The sequence below is a fragment of the Lycium barbarum genome, chromosome 10 (genome assembly GCF_019175385.1).
Source record: "Lycium barbarum isolate Lr01 chromosome 10, ASM1917538v2, whole genome shotgun sequence".
Taxonomy (NCBI): domain Eukaryota; kingdom Viridiplantae; phylum Streptophyta; class Magnoliopsida; order Solanales; family Solanaceae; genus Lycium; species Lycium barbarum.
In genome coordinates this window covers 15,026,046-15,046,416 of record NC_083346.1, presented here as the reverse complement: position 1 = coordinate 15,046,416, position 20,371 = coordinate 15,026,046, and the positions used below count along the sequence as shown (strand labels likewise).

Sequence of the window (20,371 nt, the reverse complement as noted above, 5' to 3'; positions counted from 1 at the left end):
TGTTCTATAACCTCATCGTTTCATATTTTTGTGTATCATTTTTGGCAGCCTTGTCGGCTTGTGCATATGGGCTTAGTTGAGGATGATTATATAGTTGTGCATTTATCTTTTAGACTCATGCCCTTACATATTATGATAATTATGAGTTATTTTTGTGATCCACCTAGATATGATTATGAGATGTATGAGAAGAGGTGCTCGAGAGGATTGCTCCGGGTGCCCGTCATGGCCCTCTGGTTGGGTCGTGACATTTTTACTTATTTTCTAGTGTTCCAAGTTGAAACTATCATTCCTAGAGTATTTATATACTCAAAGTAGGTCGCATTTAAAGGTGCAGCCTAATGATCAATGAAGTACATGACAATTTTGACAATTAAGCTTCAAATTTCAGCAAAGATAAAATATTAGATAATTTTTCGCATATGCTTAAACGTTGACGGACAGAATTATTCAATACCTATATTGATCGGAGAGATAGTAGGTACATGATGAAGTAGTTAAGGCACTCGTAAGCTAATTAATCTTGTTTGTTGGCTACAAGCGGTCCCCTTTCTTTTAAACTACAACTAGAATACGAGTAGAGAAAAACTGGCCAAAGACCTATTAATAGGAAGAAAAGATATATCCCAATATGCTCCTTTGTTCCCTATCAAGACAACAAACAAGATTTTCTCTGATTGATTCAACCCTAAGAATCAAAAGGTTTATGCCAATGAAGGAGAGGTCAGAACTAAAATTATGTCTTTCTTCCCCAAATAGAAAGAAACATATAAACATAGATTTAGAGACAATCCAAAACAAACATTACGAGCATAGGTGAATCAGATATTTAAGTTTTATGAGTTCAATCTTTAAAATTCTTAACATTGAACCCATTTTGTTTTTATAATTATGAGTGTTCATATTTACTATATTTGTTACAATTTTCATGTACATAAATCTATGCTTCGTGTCGAAAGTATTAGGTCCCGATGAACCCCCTACAAGTAGGTTCAACATTCTACATTTGCGCATCATCACTAGTAATAACCTTCCGCAAAAACATGAATAATGACATACTTCTTTAACTATTTATATTTGTTTTGCCAAGGTAAACTACTTGAGTAAACTAACCATTTATAAACCTCAGCATTGAACAACAACATTGGCAATCCAGTTATATTTACAACATTCAAGAGTAAGCAACATAGAGACATCAAGGAAAACACCAGTGTTCCAGCAATGTGCTGCTACTGTATTTCTAATACCAAACAGAAATGAACAGCCATTCCGAAAAATATACACTGTACAACGCTATATAACAACAATTTAAGACACTTGTAGCAATATACAAAGGTTAGAAAATATTGACAATATACTTCGGATATATCAGCTCCTCATCGTGATAGCTAGATGCAAAATGATGCATTGTTGTAATAGTTGGAAGTTAGAGATAACAACTAAAACGAAATACTAAATCACCAAAGAGGAAACTCTAATTTGGTGATCGGTCAGAAATTTAACAGACTCTTTCAAACATATCAATCTGCAGCATCAAGAAGCAGCAAACAAGTAACAATTAAACAAGCACTAGCTAATATGATCCCATAAACCAACAGACTAAGACAACGCTTAATCGGTTTTCTAGGTCGATCTCTAGTAATTAATGACACAGATGTCATAGAATAAAAATAAACAGCTACTCCGGAGAAACTCAACTTGGTATCCAGCATTTAAAAATAAAATAAAAACTAAGACCCAAAAGATGAATTTAATCATCAGATGAATCAACCAGTCGTTAGCTTCAATTTCTCCACATGCATATTGAACTGATCGACTTAACTCACAATAGGTAATATCAACGAAATTAAAAGAACACGTTTGGCACAAGTCGACCCCCGAACTCATCTATCAAAACAGAAAGTGTAAAAGCTAAAGATGCCTAAATCTCTCTTCAGGACCTATAACTAATAACATTTTTCTGTAGAAACATCAAATGATTGCTTTTTTAGTTTTCACATTCTTTGCAGTTCTTCAGACTACACAACTAGGCATATTACTAAATTTAATCGTAGATTTTTACCGTCAACAACTACTTATGGATCTAGGTTCAGTCATAGCCAATTCAAGATTAATCCTGGTAATGCAGAATACACAATCAACAACTATACCAAGGATACAAGAAACATCGGAAATGTATGCAGCTATCTATATGTGTGACATTATTAATTAGTATGAACACGCATCAACTAGCAAAGCGAGTTCATCATGTCTCATGAAAATCACCCCTCAAAAAGACGCTATAAAAGGTGTAAGGACACTAATAGCTCATCAAAGAATCATAAGACAGACGAGTATCACTACTTTTTTCTTCTCTACATTGCACTAGTGTATGTTATAAAATCTACAGAATATTGCGAATTGGCATGAAAAATATAGGGACTTCAAAAGCTTCCTAATTAACACTTCTAAATAACACTATTGTACGTTAACAGAGCCAATAATCCTCTCCAGAACATACTCTGGTTGTCTGCATCCTATACTTTGTTGATGATGGGCTAATCGTCTCTAACCGAATTCTCCTAAAACAAAAACAAAATAAACACAAATGAGAAAATAGAACAATTATTAGTCCAAATAAATTTGAAAACAGAGAAAATTCAACTTACCCTATTAACCCAAAGACGCCTAACTCTTTCTACCCATTGTTGGACTGCTACCAAAACTCTAATGAATCCATCTGAGGCCTCTGAAATCCGTTTGAACACATTTGTGTTCCGTGTCAATGCTCTATTCAGAATTTCAAAAGAACAATCATTTTTTCATGTAAATAAAAGGAAATAAATAGTACTAAACTAACTTAAATAAGAGTAACAGACTGTTTAAGTGCTCTGTTTTCAGCTTTGAACTGAATAATTTTGTACACAGCACCCAATCAAGGCTCAGAGCGGAAGCTCTCGGCCTCTATGAAGCGGGCATGAAGGAAAAGCGACCTCTCCACCTCAGGTACATAAAAAATGAGATGGTCCTAGAGATTATCGATCCCTCCAAACTTCGAAAAAGCAGACTCGAACAGATTACGAAAATGCTCCATCTCAAGCATTTCGGGAGTTAAATATCGTTGGAAAGCGCATTCAAGTCCTTGGCATTCCGTATCACCATTAAATGAAGAGCAAAATTGGCATGCCATGGTGGTTTTGGGCAAAAAAAAAAAAAAAGAAAGGAAAATGGTTAGGGTTATCGGAACAAGAAATGCCTAAATAAGTGCTGAAAAAGTTTACCTCTGCCTTTGTTAAGCGTGGGGTAATTTAATCTTTTTTTAAAGACTTTTCAATATCGGGCTATTTTTCAATCACATGGAGCCCGTTTGGATTGCTTACAGCTTAAAGCTGTTTGCAGCTTATAAGCTGAAAAAAATAAGTTGGGATAGTCCAACTTATTTTTTTTGGCTTATAAGCTGTTTTCAGCTTATAAGCTGCTTTAGATAAACTAAGTCAAATGGGTCCAATTATTTTTTTGAGCTTATTTTAAGCATAAAATGACTTTAAGCTGGCCAGCCAAACACTCAAAAAAGCTGAAAACAGCTTATAAGCCAACTTATAAGCCAATCCAAACGGGCTCATACTCTAAAAATGGTTATTCGAAAGAAATTGGGCTAAAGGAATAAATTGTGCCCAAGAACGAAAATGTGTCTCAAGTTTTGGAAGTGGATACCATTTGCTTTTACATAGAATTTTACATAAAAGTAGTTTCATAAAATTATTTGTTCTTTGAGAAAAAAATTTCTTGAATTATTTACTGGTGTTTGCGTTAAATATAAAGTTGGTCAAATATAATAGTGGTGGAGATTAAGAAAGGACGTTAGTTATAAACAAATCAATTCAAGATGAATCATCAGAATACATAATGAAAAATATGATCAGTGTGAAGATTCATAAGCAACTGACCTGAACTTCAATTTATTTAGAACTAAAGCATAGTTATTACTCTCTCCATTTCAATTTGTTTGTGTTAGTTAGTTACTATTTGGTCGATTTGGATAGTCAAAGCATATTTTCTTTGATGGTAATTCAAATACCTTCTAAATATTTTGAATTGTTAACTATTGAGACTTTATTACTTTTTATGTAGTTTCTAAATATTGTAAATTTTATTTCGATAAAATTGAAGAGTCTATACTCAAATTCGCATCGTAAATTAGTTAGTTTGGACCCTCATACTCCGAATCAAAGTTATACACATTGAAACAGAGGAAATATTAATCAGGATACGCACTGCCCCCCCCCCCCCCCCCCCCCCCCCCCTCCCTTTTTTTTTTACTAGTATAATTTAAGCAAATAGTATGAGTGTGGGAATGAAGATGGGGTGAGGATCGGGGTCGGGGTCAAGGGAGTGGGGGATAGAGGGTCGGATATTAGGGATGGAGAGAAGATAATTAGTGTGAAATGCCACTTATAAAACTTGTTTTCCTATTTCTATTAGGAAAGTCATTTTTCTGATTTTTTAAAAACTTGTTTTCTAATTTTAAAAAATAAAATATTTGACCAACCAAACATGAAAAAATTGAAAAATATTTTACAAAAATTGTCTTCCTCCCCACCAGACACTCCCTTAAAGAGACATCTTCTCTAGATACCCATTACATGGTGCTTATACATTTTTGCCCATCCAACTATTAGTCATTCATTTATATTCATTTCAAATAAAGTCTAGTTATTCTACTAGTGAAAAAAGGGACAACCCTCTTATTTTATACCTTAACATTTCAAGAGAATAATTTCATATAGTATATGTAAAGGTCTAAACTAAAGAAAATAATGACACAAAGACTACAAGAATATTTCAAGTCTTGCTTGTTGATTTCATACGTTACATGACATGGATATTTATACTGTACATGTTTAGCAGAAGAGTCCTTCATGTGCTTAGATTTTAGCTATACACGTTTAGATGTACAATAACTTTCCAGGGAGTTATTGTGTCGGCTAAGACTACTAAGGCTACATGACTAAGGATTGTATTCTATCCAGGTTGGGAGTGTCTATCATCCCCGCAAGCTGGTGTGGTGATTTCGAACAACACCAAGCTTGATGCGTAAAACTTGAAACTGATGTTTAGACAACGGCTTTGTGAGAATATTTTCAATTTGAAGCTCGGAAGGAATGAACTTTGTGTCCATTGCGCCATGGACCACCTTTTCGCGCACAAAATGGTAATCAAGTTGACATGTTTGGTGCAAGCATGTAATATCGGATTCGCTGTGAGATGAAGAGCGCTGATGATATTATTCGTGAACAGAAATGGAGGACGAGATAAGGAAACGCCAATATCCTTCAAGAGATAGGTGACCCATGTCAGTTCTGCAGCTAGAGAAGCCAAAGATCAATACTCAGCTTCGGCGCTCGACTTAGCTACTGTATGTTTGCTTCTTGGATGGCCATCTGATGCAATTAACGCCAAGAAAGACACATAGTCCTGTGGTAGACCGTCTGGTAAGGGGATGACCAGCCCAAATTTCATCCGAAAAGCCTACTAAATTGAGAGACGACCTAGCCAAGATATGCATACCCAAATCAGGAGTGCCTGCAAGATAACGAAGGACTCGTTGCCCACCCGTCCAATGTACAAAAATGGGACTTTGCATAAACTAGCACAAGAGATTAACTGAGTGTGAAATCTCTGGTCTGGTGAGTGTAACATATTGCAGTGCGCCAACAACGCTACCGTAATCCGAGGCTGTGACAAGTGAGCCAGACGAAGAATGAAGATCATGTTTAAGAGCAAGTGATGTATGGATTGCTCTTGCATCCAACATATTTGTATGATGAAGAACATCAGTCACATATTTGTGTTGGTTTAAAAAGAGACCGGCAGAGTTGTGGTGTACCTTGACTCCAAAAAAATAATGGAGATCTCCCATATCTTTCATTGCAAAGCGAGATCGAAGCTTGTCGACCAGAGTGTTCATAAGCAAAGGACGGTTGCCAATCAAAATGATATCGCCCACATAAAGGAGTAAGAACATAGAGCCCTTGGAGGAATGGAACACAAAAAACAACGACGGATCTGCTTTACTACAAGAAAAACCAAGATGAAGAAGAAAGGAGCTGAATTTGTAGAACCATGCCCTTGCGGCTTGCTTTAATCCATGGATGGTTTTCTTTAATAAGCAAACATAATTCGGAAATATAGGATCAATAAAACCTGGGGGTTGCTCCACGAAGACCGTTTCAGAGAGATCACCATATAAAAATGCATTTTTGATGTCGAGTTGTTTGATGTGCCATTTCAATGTGACTGCGACAGACAAGACTAGTGGAATTGTGGTAGCTTTGACGACTGGACTGAAGGTGTTGACAACCTTCGAGCTGATTGTAGCCTTTCGCAACCAAACGTGCTTTGAAACGTTCCATTGATCTATCATGCTTTAACTTAGTCTTGAACACCCATCAAGATCCTACAACATTCATGTGGTGTTGGCGAGGCACCAATGTCCAAGTATCATTGGACTTCAAGGCTCTCAATTCATCGTTCATCGCAGCTACCAATAAGGTTTAGTGAGGGCTGTCGTGATGGTTTTGGGCTCGGAAGTATCATCGTGAAGTGAGGAGGCAAAGGTTAAGTATTGGAATGAGGGATTTGGCAGTGTCTTAGTCTTTGCTCGCGTAAGCATATGGTGGTTATTTGCTGCATCATTTGGTGTAGCCGAGATGGTATGGTCGACGGGTCGAGGCCAGATGATGTAGCTACTGATTTTGATGATGAGGAGCAAACAGTTGGCGAAAAAGATGGACTTTCGGGAATCAGAAGTGACGACGAACCAGTGGTATGATTGGTGCGTTGGCTGGAATTTGTTGTATCTAAATGTCCATCTGATTGTGGTGTAACGGGTCCTTCAAATGCTGCAATATATGACTCCAAAGCCTGCTGATGTACAGGAATTATCGGGCCAACAATAGCAGGTTCATCATCCATGGTTGATGAAGAGATGGACTGATCGGGTTGTTGTGACTTAGTCGGAGATCGAGGAGTATTCTGCTGAAGAAACTATTGAAAGGTGGTGAGGTGCCAGTCATCTGAATCTACAGAAACTATATCACTGCTAGAAGCATAAGGTAAGTAGGATTCATAAAAAATTACATGTCGTGATATGAAAACCTTGCGTGTTTGAGGATGGTAACATCTATATCCCTTGTGAAGTAAACTGTATCCTATGAAAACGCAAGGAAAAGTTTTTGGTTGAAACTTGTTCTTATTTTTTCCTTTGAGGTAAAGAAATCAACGACACCCAAAAACTTTCAAAGTATTATAATCCGGCTCTTGCTCATATTTCGTCTATGCCAATTTAGGTACCTTCATCTGAGTTATTATAGTTTTGATGCATTTGGTATTCAAATTTTACATAGTACAATGAACATAAATTTCTGCAGCGTTGGACAAAGCTAATCCTTGTTTTGGTTTTGCATAGCTACTGTAATCAGATCTGATAGTGTTAATTGCACGGTTTGTCCTTCAAATGGGCTTGTCTTTAACTTTTGCCTTTTAAATGGGCTCATCTTTAATTTTGCCCTTAAAAATCAAACTTTTGCCTAGCGGAACATAAATTATTTAAGGGCGCAGAACATAATTTGTGAAATATTATGATGCAAAATTATATGTCCCGCAAAAAAATTGTTTGTTATGAGATACAAAAATTAAAGATCAACACAAAATAAGGGTATAAGTGCCAACGACCCAAAAGGAACTTCTTGTAGTAGGCCATTTTTATGGCTTGGACTGGGCCTCATGATTATCTCGAGAGTAAGAGAAGAAGGTAATCCACCACTTGGGCCTTCCAGTCCAAATTTCGTGCACGTGAGTTCGACTCGTCAAAAATAACTACAGTCGCTAGTCAATAGACAAAACATACATATTAATTATGTATATATTTTTTATATACATTTTCTGGCTATTATTTTGATATGCGGCTATACAATGTAAGAAATTCCAATTAAAAAAAAATGTACTAGCAAGTAGCAACCCCCTGCTTGTTTGTTGAAATCCATTTCTTTAGATCATTTCAACAAACAAATTCTATAATTGAACATCTTAATCATGAAGTCCAAATTATCTCATGTCTAAATTTTGATCTGGTAATTGATTTCTGTTCTCGTTTTCTTTTTCATAGGTTCCATAAAAGACATGTTCTAAATTTACCCAAAAACATAAGGACACTGCTGCTGAGTTTTCAAAGTTGTACAAGGTTTAGTGCCTTGCATAATATAGAACAGTCTCCAATGCATAGCTCGAAATTATAGGGTCATCATACAATTGTTTGGCACATATATACATGATACATGTGAGTTTTTGATTTGCTAAAAGAATACTCCTTATAATACAAAATTAAATAAAGTTAATTCTTGAAGTAGGGGCAGGTTAGATTTTTGTCGATGGTGGATGGATTCACATGCATACTTTTAAAAGTAAACGACATTGTTCATTATATTTAGCAACAAATTTAAGATATTCATGAAAAAGGAAAACTCATCTGACAACATTTTGAATAGACGAAAACAAATGGATAGAGAGAAGATTATGGAACAATAGTATTTTGCACGATAGATATCAATTACTAATTTATTCTATATCAATATCTTATACAAAAATATTGAAAAACCTAATCATCATATAATGCAAATTTGAAAGGAAAACGCACTGCTTTCCATATGTTACAATCATAAGCTACTCTGTAGTTCAATCTCTAACCATTAAGGTTGCATAGAGAAGAAAGTAGGCCTGTGCACAAATCAGTTCAACTCGAATTTCCGAATCGATTCGAAACAATTCGGATAATTCAATTTGGATAATATAATTTGATTTCGATTTACAAATGCAATTGTAGAATATTACGGTTTAATGGTTCGGATACGGTTGACTTCAATTATCAACCAAACCGACCCGAACAAACCGAATTTATATGCCACAAATTACTAATATGAATATGAATAATACTCTAATAGTCTAATTATATATATGTTTATTACTTAATAGTGAAGTAATATTTATTTAACTTCAGAAGCGGTGCAAATGAACGTATGCATGCATACCTTGCACTGGATATTCGTGGTCTTCTTGCTGGTCTCAAGCTGACTTTCCTTTTGATCTTTCATCTTTTCAGCGTTTTTCTCACGAGCTATCTTTTCCTTTTGGCCATTGCATCCACCCATGGCTTTGTTTGTTCTTTGATCTTAGCATGTACAAATTAGAGTTTTTTTTTTTTTTTTTTTTTGAGGATGCAAACTAAGTTATTATGCTTGTCAGCTTGCAAGTTGCAAGATGCTGGATTATTAATTTGGTATATGTAATGTGGTGTTGGCGGATTTGTATACTTGCACAAGTTGTCAAGCTCTTGTTTTGCTATTTATATGCTATTATGCTCGCAAGTTTATGGTTTTTTCTTGGTTAATGTCTCGGTTATAAGGTTGCAAATTTAGGATTTCATTATTTTTTGTTATGTTTACTCTTAAACTGAAATGAAAATAGTTGCTTTTTTAAATTTCGAACAAACCGAACAAATCGATTTGCGTAACCGAACCAAAATAATAAAAAACGAATCGAATTGAACCTAGAATGGATCGAGTTTGGTTGAGAATTTTAGAAAGTCGAAATTCGAAATTTCAACTCGATGATTGCCAAAATCGAACCGAACCGATTCGTGCACAGGCCTAGAAGAAAGAATAACTAACAGCCCGTTGGATAGGCTTATATATTTTGGTCTAAAAGTAAAAAGTCATGCGTCGGGAATTTTAGCTTATGATTTTTGATTTATTTTTATTATTTTGGCTTAAAAATAAGTTTTTAAAAGTTTTTTTAATTTTTATTTTACCTAAACACTAAAAAATGCTAAAAAACTATTTTGACTTAAAAACACCTAAAATAAACCAATCCAAACACGCTCTAAGCAATAGCTAGAGTTGAAGAGGAACATTCTATCGGAGTTGTTTGTCAATAAGAATAATGGATAAGTTTAAATATTTTTAAATTTAAAACTTATTATTTTCTTAATACAGGCTAAAAGGAAATCATGTCATATAAATTAAAATGGAGGGAACAAGAATCAAATTTAAAACTCTTGTTCAGCTCGGAAACAAAAAAAAAAAAAGGTTTCCCTTGTTGTAGTGTCATATGAATTCCTTGTTTCGAAACTGAAATTTAGTGGACACTAATAAAAAGGAATTGTTAGTCAAATAGATTTGGTAAAGGAAAGGAAAAGGCAAAAAAAAAAAATCTTCCCACCTTTTGCTCTAATTCCCTCCTTTTTTCCACCATAACTAGTCAAATACATTTGATAAAATAAAGAATTATATAGTACTCTCAAAAGAACCAACTTCTATCATCATGACTATTTAATTGCCCTTAAGGAAAAGACTTTACTTATTTACACTTAACCTATTATAACAAGTAATCAATCTTATTTTAAAATTATTATCAATGTATTTTTTGTGAATAATTACTCCCAATTAATTTTTAAATGATTTGATTATGTGAAAATATTTTTACATTATCCGAGCATAAAAGGTAAAACTCTAAGGAAAATGAATAAACAAGGGCACCATTCGAATCCTCATTTCTTACAAAGACCACCCAAACACATAATACAATAACACAAAAGTTTACATTTCATATCACATGAAAAAAAAATAAAAAAAATTAAACCCCATGAAAAAGGAAAAGAAGAAAAAAAATATATCACCATCCAAGAGCATCAAGAATACCTAAAACCACATCACAAATATGCTTAAATCCATCTTCCCTAATAGCAAGTTGAGGAGGATAAGCCAATCCTGGATTCCTCCTAAACCCATTGTGACAAACATTAGGGTAATCAGCAGCAGCCATAACATGCATATAAGCATAGTCATAAACTTCATTATTCATATCTTGAAGTGAATCTTGAAGTGCATTTGTGGCTAATGCATACTTATCAGCACAATCCTTGAGGAGTTTCTTCATTAATACCACATCATTATTTGTGTAATTAGTAGTGTTAAGTACTAATTTTGAAGAAAGAAAAGAATTTGTGGCTGTGGCATTGGCCATTCCAACTTTGATCATTATGGTTGCTAAGCCTTTTGTGTCTGCTTTGAGACTTGTGGAATCAGATTTGAGAGAGGATACACAAAGATCATAGTATTTTGTGTTCTTACATGTTTTTTGGATGAGATCAATTGATGATGTGGTGGAAATATTTGGTTGAAGTGAAATCAAGAAAACAAAAATCAAGAAGAAGTAGAAATTATAAGACATTCTTGATGATTAAATGGCTTTGATTGATTTGCTTTTCAGATTCTTTTTCTTATTTGGATTTGAAGATGGTATGGAGGAAAGGAATTTGATGTTAGATTTCTTGGTCTAGTAAAGGAATCATATAGTTGTATGGAAAGGGTTGCTTTCTCTTTTATACTGAAAAGAATTTCCAAGTGGGGAATAGGAAAACTTAAATACACTTAATGGGAATTTATTTTAAAAGATTTCTAAGTGGGGGAAAAGATAATTTTTTTTATCAGATGTCCCCGTATGGAATAAGAAAGATGAGTATTTGTGGAGGAGCATACAAAAACCAAAGGTTACGGTGGAACGAATATGATCCATCCACCCTTAATTAAAAATTTCGGGTTCGAATTCTGAGTATACATATAAAAATTTTTTGGTAAGGAGCGTTTCCCTCTAAAATGAGCTATGCTCGACAAAAATTCTGATTGGTCGTGGCTCCACTGGTGATACTGAACACCATGTGGAAAACAAAAAAAAAAAACTGAAAAATGCAAAAGTTGAAAATATCATTCTCTGCTATATATGAACTAGATAATACCTTTTCATTCCCTATTATGCATATAATTGATTGTTTTAGTTATTTTCTTGCTAACTATTCAAGAATTTCCTCTCTAATTGAGACCTACTACTGACCTAGTTTGTCACTAGTAAGTTTTCTTGGTCTAAAAAATGAATCACAGTAGTCTGAGGGCTTCTTCTTTCCTTTTATATATAATAAACATAAGGCAAAACTTTAGCAATATGTAGGCTGAAAGATCAGTTTAACATAATATTTTGAAGAACATATATATTAATGAGAGATCATTAATTTAACAGAAAATAAGAAATACTAGTTACCCGTAAATGATGTCTTTAGATGGTAATATAATGAACATTAATCACAATGAATAACGAAAATTCATAATTAGGGACTGACGGAATATAAGTCTTCATTATTACCCATTTTGAGCACCTCTTTATTTATTGATTTCCCATCCGTTGTCCGGTCTTCGTATTGGGACTTGATTGAAGTGCTCTCTAACAAAGGCGATTTCGTACGCAAAATGTGTCGAACCGAATTCTTTGATTAAGCATGAAAAAACACTTACCACTCCAACACAGCTTTGTTGGTTTTTTAGCACCTCGTAATTTTCTTGGTTCTGTATTATTCAATAATTTATATTCTATATAATTTGGATACTGGTCATTTTAGGGTCTATCTGTTTGTCACTATCGAACTATGGTACCATATAAATTATGGACTTTCAGTGGTTTTTGTAGTTTTTTCTCCTAGTTGTGTGTAAGGGTCTGTTTGGCAGAGACAGTAACAATTAATAGCCCCTTTTTGGAAGTTGCCTACCTTCCAAAATGAGTTCACGGGACACACTGTTAGAAAATATTGCAATAATATGGACCCCTTCAATTAATGTCCGGAATATTTGTTTCTTTTAGATTAGGCCATAGCTACTCTTGAACACATGTTCCAACTTCCAAGTACACGTATGTCTTTTGATGTCTACACTTATTGATTCTCTTTCAACCATTTTCTTTGTTAGTTTTGGGAAATGGTCTTACTAGACATTATAGATATTATTTTAATTATACGATTAATTTTATAAAAGATTAGTGAATGAATAATAATACAAAAATCTTTCTAGGGTCATTTTCCTTTTTTTTTTTTTCAAATTATAATTGGTCATAAAAAATCACTGCCTTGTTATCTATCCAATAATAGGGGTTATTATTTGAGGTCTAGAATTGTTGATTCCTTTTCAATATTTTCTGTATTATTTTTGGGAAATTGATTTTATAATGTCTTATGGTGTTCTTTTAATTATGTAACTTCTCTCCACCCCCCCCCCCCCCCCCCCCCTAAAATTCCTATTGTAATTGGCCATAGAAATTCATCTCTTCGTTATCTCTTTTAATAATGAAAGGATTTTAGTGGGGAACTTAAATACAAAAGGTATCAGAAACATCAAGGGAAAAAAGGAGGAGGAAAAAATGTACAAGCTAAGTGTCCAAGTGAAAATATGCAATAGTACAAGTAATGGTTTCATTTCATATTATATCTATTTACATGTTGTTCACAATTACGGATTGTGCCTTTCATTTCTCAATAGTTTAGTATGATTCATCATAAGTTTTCTTTGAATAACATTTTATGGTGACATCTAAATATTTCAAAGATAAGAATTTGTAAGCTTATAGTAATACCTTTACAAAACTCGCGAGGGAGTATGTTTTAGGGGAAATTTTAATAATGTACAATCTAGCATATAAAATTATATTTGCGTAGCCATATTTTTTAATTACACCCAGTATAACCACTTTTTCACAATGTACAACATTATACAATAATATACAACTTTATACATCTGGAGTAGACAATGTATCAACCTTATATAATAATGTATAAGAGGTGTTTATATCCAAGAAAATTCAATTGTCTACAATAATATACAACATTTTTTCAATTGTAGTGAGCGTACAAATATACAACAGGCTTTTGAAGTGAGGGTACAAATTGGGCAATTTCGAGTAATTTTACAAACATAGACAATTTCGGATAATTTTTTTTTTTTCAAATAGTCATAGAGGGTTATTTTCCCTATGTTGTTTTATGTACACGTACGTAATTAAGTTTGGACTGATCTTCACTAAAAATTGATTAGATTGGCCGTTCACGCGATTATAGCCCGTATAATTTAATCCCGTTTTTTTTTGGGGGGGAGGGGGGGGGGGGGGGGGGGATAGAATCTTATTATTCGATATTTTACAATTTTTTTCAATTTGGAGTTGAATTTGTCATCCAACTTTATCACATTATTCAAGAAATAATTGTGGATTGTGAAAGTGAATCATGCATGTGCATGTTACGTATTCCATCCTTGGAAAGCTAGATTGTCACTACGATTGACAAATCAAAGTCAATAAAATCTTTCAGCATACATATGATAGATGCATGCAAGTCGGTTGAGATTTATGTCAGTTAATGGCCAATTATTAAATCATCATAAAGGTAATTAAAGATAAGTAATCTTATAATTGATGGGATTAGCTAATTAGACAAAAGTCAGTACTTTCTATAGTACTCTAAAATCACAAAAAAGAAATATCCAAAACAAGCTACGAAATTCATCATTAATTCGTCGCTAAATATATAATCCATATCTAACAATCAGAGGCGGATCTAGGATTTGAAGGTGGCGGGTGCCATAATTTTTTTCAATGTATATCTTGTTAGGAACGTGTATTTGGGTCGGGTCCATCTCTTTTTAGTTTATTCGGGTCAACTTAATAGACTTTTTTTTTATTTGCAAATATGAAAATTACACCTCAAAAATCAAGAAACGAATATAATTAGCATCTTAAACAACACCCATTAACAATAGAAGTAAAATCAACATTTTCATCGAGGAACTTACATCTCTTATGTATATTAAAAAATGAATTTGCACAAGTAAAATAACATCTTCAATAAGGAATTACACCAATCAAAATAAGAAAAATAATAGAAAAACTCTTCAATATGTAAATATACCCCATAAGTAAATGTAGAATTAGATAAATTACAAGTTCTCAATAATAAATCATAAATTTCATGTTTTTTCTAAGCAGTGCTTACGAAGTTTCCATCACAATTTAAGTAGTAGAGTGATTTAAATTGAATTTAACAATTATAGAATAACATAAATTTTTATAATACACTCCCTCCGTCCATTTTTCTTTTTCCATTATAATAAAATTATATGTCCACTTTTACTTGTAAGTTATATAGTTTGAAAACCCAAGACATAATTTACCATTTTATACCTATTTTACCCTTATTAGTAAGTACTCCAATTCATTTCTCATTTTATTTATTACTTATTAAGAGTGTCCCAAGTCAAATATAGACAAGTAAACATGGACATAGAGAGTAATAAACAAAAGAAATTATTAAAAAAAAAATGAATTTTGATCTCAATCCAAAATTCCCATTGAAACCCAAGTTTTTTAATTTAAATACTCATAGATTTGAAATTAAGAGAAATGCTTAATTTAAGAGATTTTGAAGTTTCTATTTGTGTGTTCTTGCTAAAGATCACAGATAAAATAATAAAAAAGAGGAAAGACAATATAAATAATAAAAGATAAATAGAAGATTGGGAGGGTCAAAAAGGGAATTACTAGTACAAAGGAAGTAAAAAGCGCAAAGAAAAACGAAATCGGAAAATATTAAAGATATATTCAAACTTGTGTCTACCAGTCGTGGCACCTTTGTCTAATTTACGACTGGGGGTGGCAGGATCAAATATTTAATCTAATTTAAACAAATTACAAAATAAGTATATAAAAAAATTATTAATCGAGGGGGTGTCATGCCACTCCCACCCCAAAGGGTGGATCCGCCCCTGCTAGCAATGATATTTTAATAATCTGTCGCTAATTAATCGTTAAATAGAACTATTGACAATTTTTTGTTGTTTTAGTCATGGAAATTGTCCATCATTTTTTCTTTTCTTTACAGTGAATGCATTGGTTGACAATGCATATCAAGATTCATTTACACTACTAGTATACATCCTATCTTTATTGCACTTTTTGTCCGATATTCGTGTTTGGTTAATCTTTCGATTTGTAGATGTCACAAAATATTGTCACTTTATAAAAGTATTATTATACTTAAATATCCGCAAAGCTACCCGCTACGTACATTCAAGAAAGAGAAAGCTATAATAAAAAATAAAAATAATAAAGCATTCATAGTCTTCCTCAAAAACCAAGCTTAAGTTCCAGTCTTTACGGTCAATGATCCTACTTGAACAATTATGTAAGTATATAATTCCATTCTTTATAAGCAAAACAAGAAAACTAAAAAAAATACAAGAAAAGAGTATAAATCCAAAGCATTTCATACTCAAAAATATTTATATCATGCTCATAAGTAGCGATCCTAAAACTTTTCGTAAAGGATGGTATGAACTAGGACAAACTAGCCATCAAACTACTTCGTATTCCTGAAAAGAAGAATCAGAGCACAATTATTTTGTATTTAAAGACACTTTAGAGATAATTAATAACCCTTGTACTGTACAAAACTTCGGAAGTAAACTTCAAATTTTAGCTCCGTCTATGTTAACTGCAAGTCAGCAACAACGACATTACTTGAATTTAGTAGTTGCCAATGGAGGAAAACTAGTACTGAAATAAGCAAGTAATCATGGTTATAATTAGGGGTGTACATGGACCGGGTTAGTTCGGATGTTTTAAAGACCACACTAAACCAATTGCATCGGGTTTTTAAATCTATAAACCAAACCAAACTAACAAAAGTCGGGTTTTTCAACCTCGGGTTTTCTCGGTTTTTTCGGGTTGCTCGGATTTTTCGGTTTTTTTCTGGTAAAGTCTTCATACAAAACATATAACTTGTACTTTAAATATTTCTTTAGTCCTACTAAGATATGACTATCTAATTAAGATATTTATTAAGAAAATAACACAAAACGTGATGAGAGAGGACATTATTCAACGAAAAAAAAATTAATGAAACTGGATAAAATTAAATGATCATAATCTAAAAGTACTAAGTCATGCTACAATAAATACAGCTAATTTATAAGGCATGTAGAAAATGATCATAATCTAAAAGTACTAAGTCATGCTAAAATAAGTACGGCTAATAAGTATTAATTACATGACTAGATATTAAAGAAAAAAATAAAATTAAGTTATGTATTTTCACTTTCTAAACTAATTTAAAACTAAAGAATAGATATCAAACTTATTGTCATTCCAGTGTTAGTTATGAATTTCTTTTGTTAGCATTAGTATTGATTTGATTTTTGTTGAGTTTTATTTGAGTTACTAATATCATTGGGCTATAAAACTTATTGGACCATTCAAAATTTTAATTCCAAACTTGAAATAAAATGTTAAAAGACAAAAAATTATGAAAAAGTTAAAGAAACATTTATAAATTATATTATAAATAAATATTTTTTCTATAAAATATGTTTGAAATTTTATAAATGTAATGTCTGGTTGGTTTAATTCGGTTTGACTTTTTTTAGTTAAAACCAAACCAAACCAATAGTGTTCGGATTTTTCTTTTTAAAAGCAAACCAAGTCAAACCAAACCACTAGTCGAGTTTTTTTCTCAGTTTGATTCGAATTATCGGTTTGGTGCGATTTGTCGGTTTACTTTGTACACCCCTAGTTACAATTGAATGGAAGAACAAGAAGTGGAAGAGGTTTAAGCAAAGAAATAAATTAATTAGAAACTCAATTGTATGCCAACCCTTCAGACCAGTAGAATTACTGGAAGTTTTCAAGTGCCAGACACAAGGGTTTGAAATTATACTTGACAATTTCTAATTCCAGACCCATATATTTGAAACTTAAAATTTCAAACAAGTCATTCTCAACTTCAATCTCACGGGTCTAACATTAATCCGGAGATGGTTAAAATTTATAAACTTCAACTATTCTTTAAATAGAGGTCCTAAATATAGCTATTTGCATTGTGCACTTGCCCCTATAAGCAAAGGCGGACTCAGAATTTCGACGCAGAGGGGGCACCAATGACAATGCCTTAATATAGATATATCAAATTATTGCTGTAAAAGTTTGGCTTGCAACTCTTGAAAACTTAATAATTATGATAAGTTATTGGTAAAATAGTAGTATAAAATATAAACTTCAAAATTGGAAGAAGGAAAATGGTTTAGAATGGGAAAAAGATATATTAAATTTTCTTTTGTGTGGTGTTGGGGCGGGGGGAGGGGGTAAAGGGAGGACTAGAGAGTTAAAATAAAATTAAAAAAAAAAAAGGAAGAAGTATGTGAGCTTATTAATTTATAGAATCTAAAAAAAAACTCAACAAAAAATAGAAATAAGAGTGCTACAAGTGAGCACTCGAACCCAAGTGTTGTCATACAAGGACCTAAGAGGCTAAACAACCAAATGCACCAAAACAGTAGATACCTGTCAAGGATCCTGTTAAATATATACACGTTCTTTAAGGTATATACACCATATATACATAAGGTATTCCTGAGGTTAGGGGGGCACATGACCCGCTCCTAATAGGGTGGGCCGTCTCTGCCTATAAGTTGCAATGGCAATTCTTACATAATCAAAATAATATAGTTCTCATGGAAGGAGTAGCTAATAGCTTGTTTGGTCAAATATCTAAAAATTGCTTATTTTGGACAATGTGTCTTGGTATAAATTGTTTTCAAACTTTTTCTTTTTAAGAGTAGTAGCTTGTGTTTGACTGATCAATAGAATCTTCTTTTTTTTTTTTTAATTTTTTTTTTATTAGAACATTAATCCGTGCTTCACCAAGATTTCAAAAATATTTTTGGAGAAAAACTTAAAATTTCAACTTTTGAAAAGCGACCTTCTCTACTACTAATAAACACCAACTTTTGATCACCCATAATGTTGCAGTAGTGGCTTGTGCTGCAGATCTCATTGTTTCATTGTAAGGTAATTGTTATGTAATCCAAGGACCTTATGTAAAGACCTTCATATAATCATTAGACATGTCAAACTTAAGAAAGTATCTGTAATCAATGGCTAAAGATAGTCCCTTAGCCATTTGGACATGATTTCATCTCATGAGATGAAATCATGTTTGGACATGCAATTTAAATTTCTTAAGTTGCAGTTTTTTTTATAAACATAAAAACCTCACAAGTTGTGAAAATCATAAAAAATTTCTCAATTCTTACACAATCTTACCAAATGAGTAAATCATAGTTCATAATAAAATTAATACGCTACTAGAAGACCTTTCTAAAAAATACAACATCAATTGATCAAACTTTAGTTCAATAAAAAGGAAAATTTAACATGAATAGTAATGTAACTACTCTTTAATATAATCCTCCCACATGGTAAACATGATTGGTAAATATATTTTACCAACTTGCAGATTAACATTTAATACAAATGGTTGGTAAACATGATTGGTAAATATATCTACCAACTAATAGGTCTTTTTTTTATTTTATAAAATTTAAACGTATAAGTCAAATTTTAAATTTATCCTGTTTTACTGCGTCGCTTGCATTATTTCATTGCAATATCGTTTTAAATCTTTTAACCTTATCTGACCCCCTTTTTATGCTTCTATTGAGCCGAGGGTCTCTCGGAAACAGCCATCCTACTTTGGTAGGAGTAAGGTCTGCGTACATTATACCCTCCCCAGATCCCAAGATGTGGGATTTCAGTGGGCTGTTGTTGTTGTTGTTGTAAGTCAAATTTTACATTTATATTTTTTGAAATCATGATTTCAAATCCCAAATCATGCCTTTTTGGATGATTTGAGATTTCATCTTACGAGATGAAATCAGAGATGAAATCGCATGTCTAAACGCCTACTTAGAATCTCCAACTACCTTAGTTCTTATTTCATTTCGTTTACTGTGGTGGGCTTCCTCAATTTCATCATCCATCAATGTGTTTTCTTGCATTTTACTTTTCGTTCTCTTGTTACTTCTAGATTGTGCATCAATTTTATTCTTATAGTTCTAATTTGTCTCCCTATAATTTTTTAAGTTTACTCACTCTTAGTTATCAAGCACACAGATGAACTTTAGTATAAAACTATTTACATTTTGACAATCAAAAACCCAACAACTAAATAACAAAGATTGATGCAAAAGAAGAGTAGGGGGAAGAAAGAACACTAAACCTGACTCATCACTAGCCATCTCATTCCAAAGCCTGCTCATTAGCCAACTGACAACAAACCAGCTTAACATAGCCAACTTACAAGACAATCGGCATGCGCACACCTTTTTACGAATCCTTCTCTTTTTTATTCTTATTTTGTTTGTCATGTTTGTGTACGTAGATAATGAATCTATAATTCACTTTCTATTTTGAGATGTCACTTTTCTTATGTTTTTTCCTTTCTATTTTAAGTTTCAACACTATTAATTTCATGTTCTTTATTTATTTTCGGAGAAGGACCTAAAATACCCTCGAACTATTGGAATTGGTGCAAAAATACCTCCATTCACCTTTGAGTCCCCAAATACCCCTGTTATCCACCTTTGAGCCCCCAAATACCCCTGCCATCCACCTATAGGGGTCTAATATACCC

At 32.9% G+C, this 20,371-nt stretch overlaps 1 protein-coding gene and 1 long non-coding RNA gene across 2 annotated transcripts; both read right to left on the bottom strand.

The window, feature by feature from the left end:
- Nucleotides 1-1,377: 1,377 nt before the first annotated feature.
- On the bottom strand, nucleotides 1,378-3,253 carry LOC132614416 (uncharacterized). Its single transcript, XR_009572295.1, has 3 exons — nucleotides 2,859-3,253; nucleotides 2,649-2,769; nucleotides 1,378-2,561 (listed from the first exon to the last, which is right to left on the bottom strand). It is a non-coding gene; the product is annotated as an uncharacterized LOC132614416 (long non-coding RNA).
- A 7,301-nt stretch (nucleotides 3,254-10,554) lies between these two features.
- LOC132614233 (cell wall / vacuolar inhibitor of fructosidase 2) lies at nucleotides 10,555-11,399 on the bottom strand. Its single transcript, XM_060328644.1, has one exon. It carries the CDS (start codon nucleotides 11,263-11,265, stop codon nucleotides 10,708-10,710), a length of 558 nt encoding a protein of 185 aa, XP_060184627.1. The 5' UTR covers nucleotides 11,266-11,399; the 3' UTR covers nucleotides 10,555-10,707.
- Nucleotides 11,400-20,371: the final 8,972 nt, after the last annotated feature.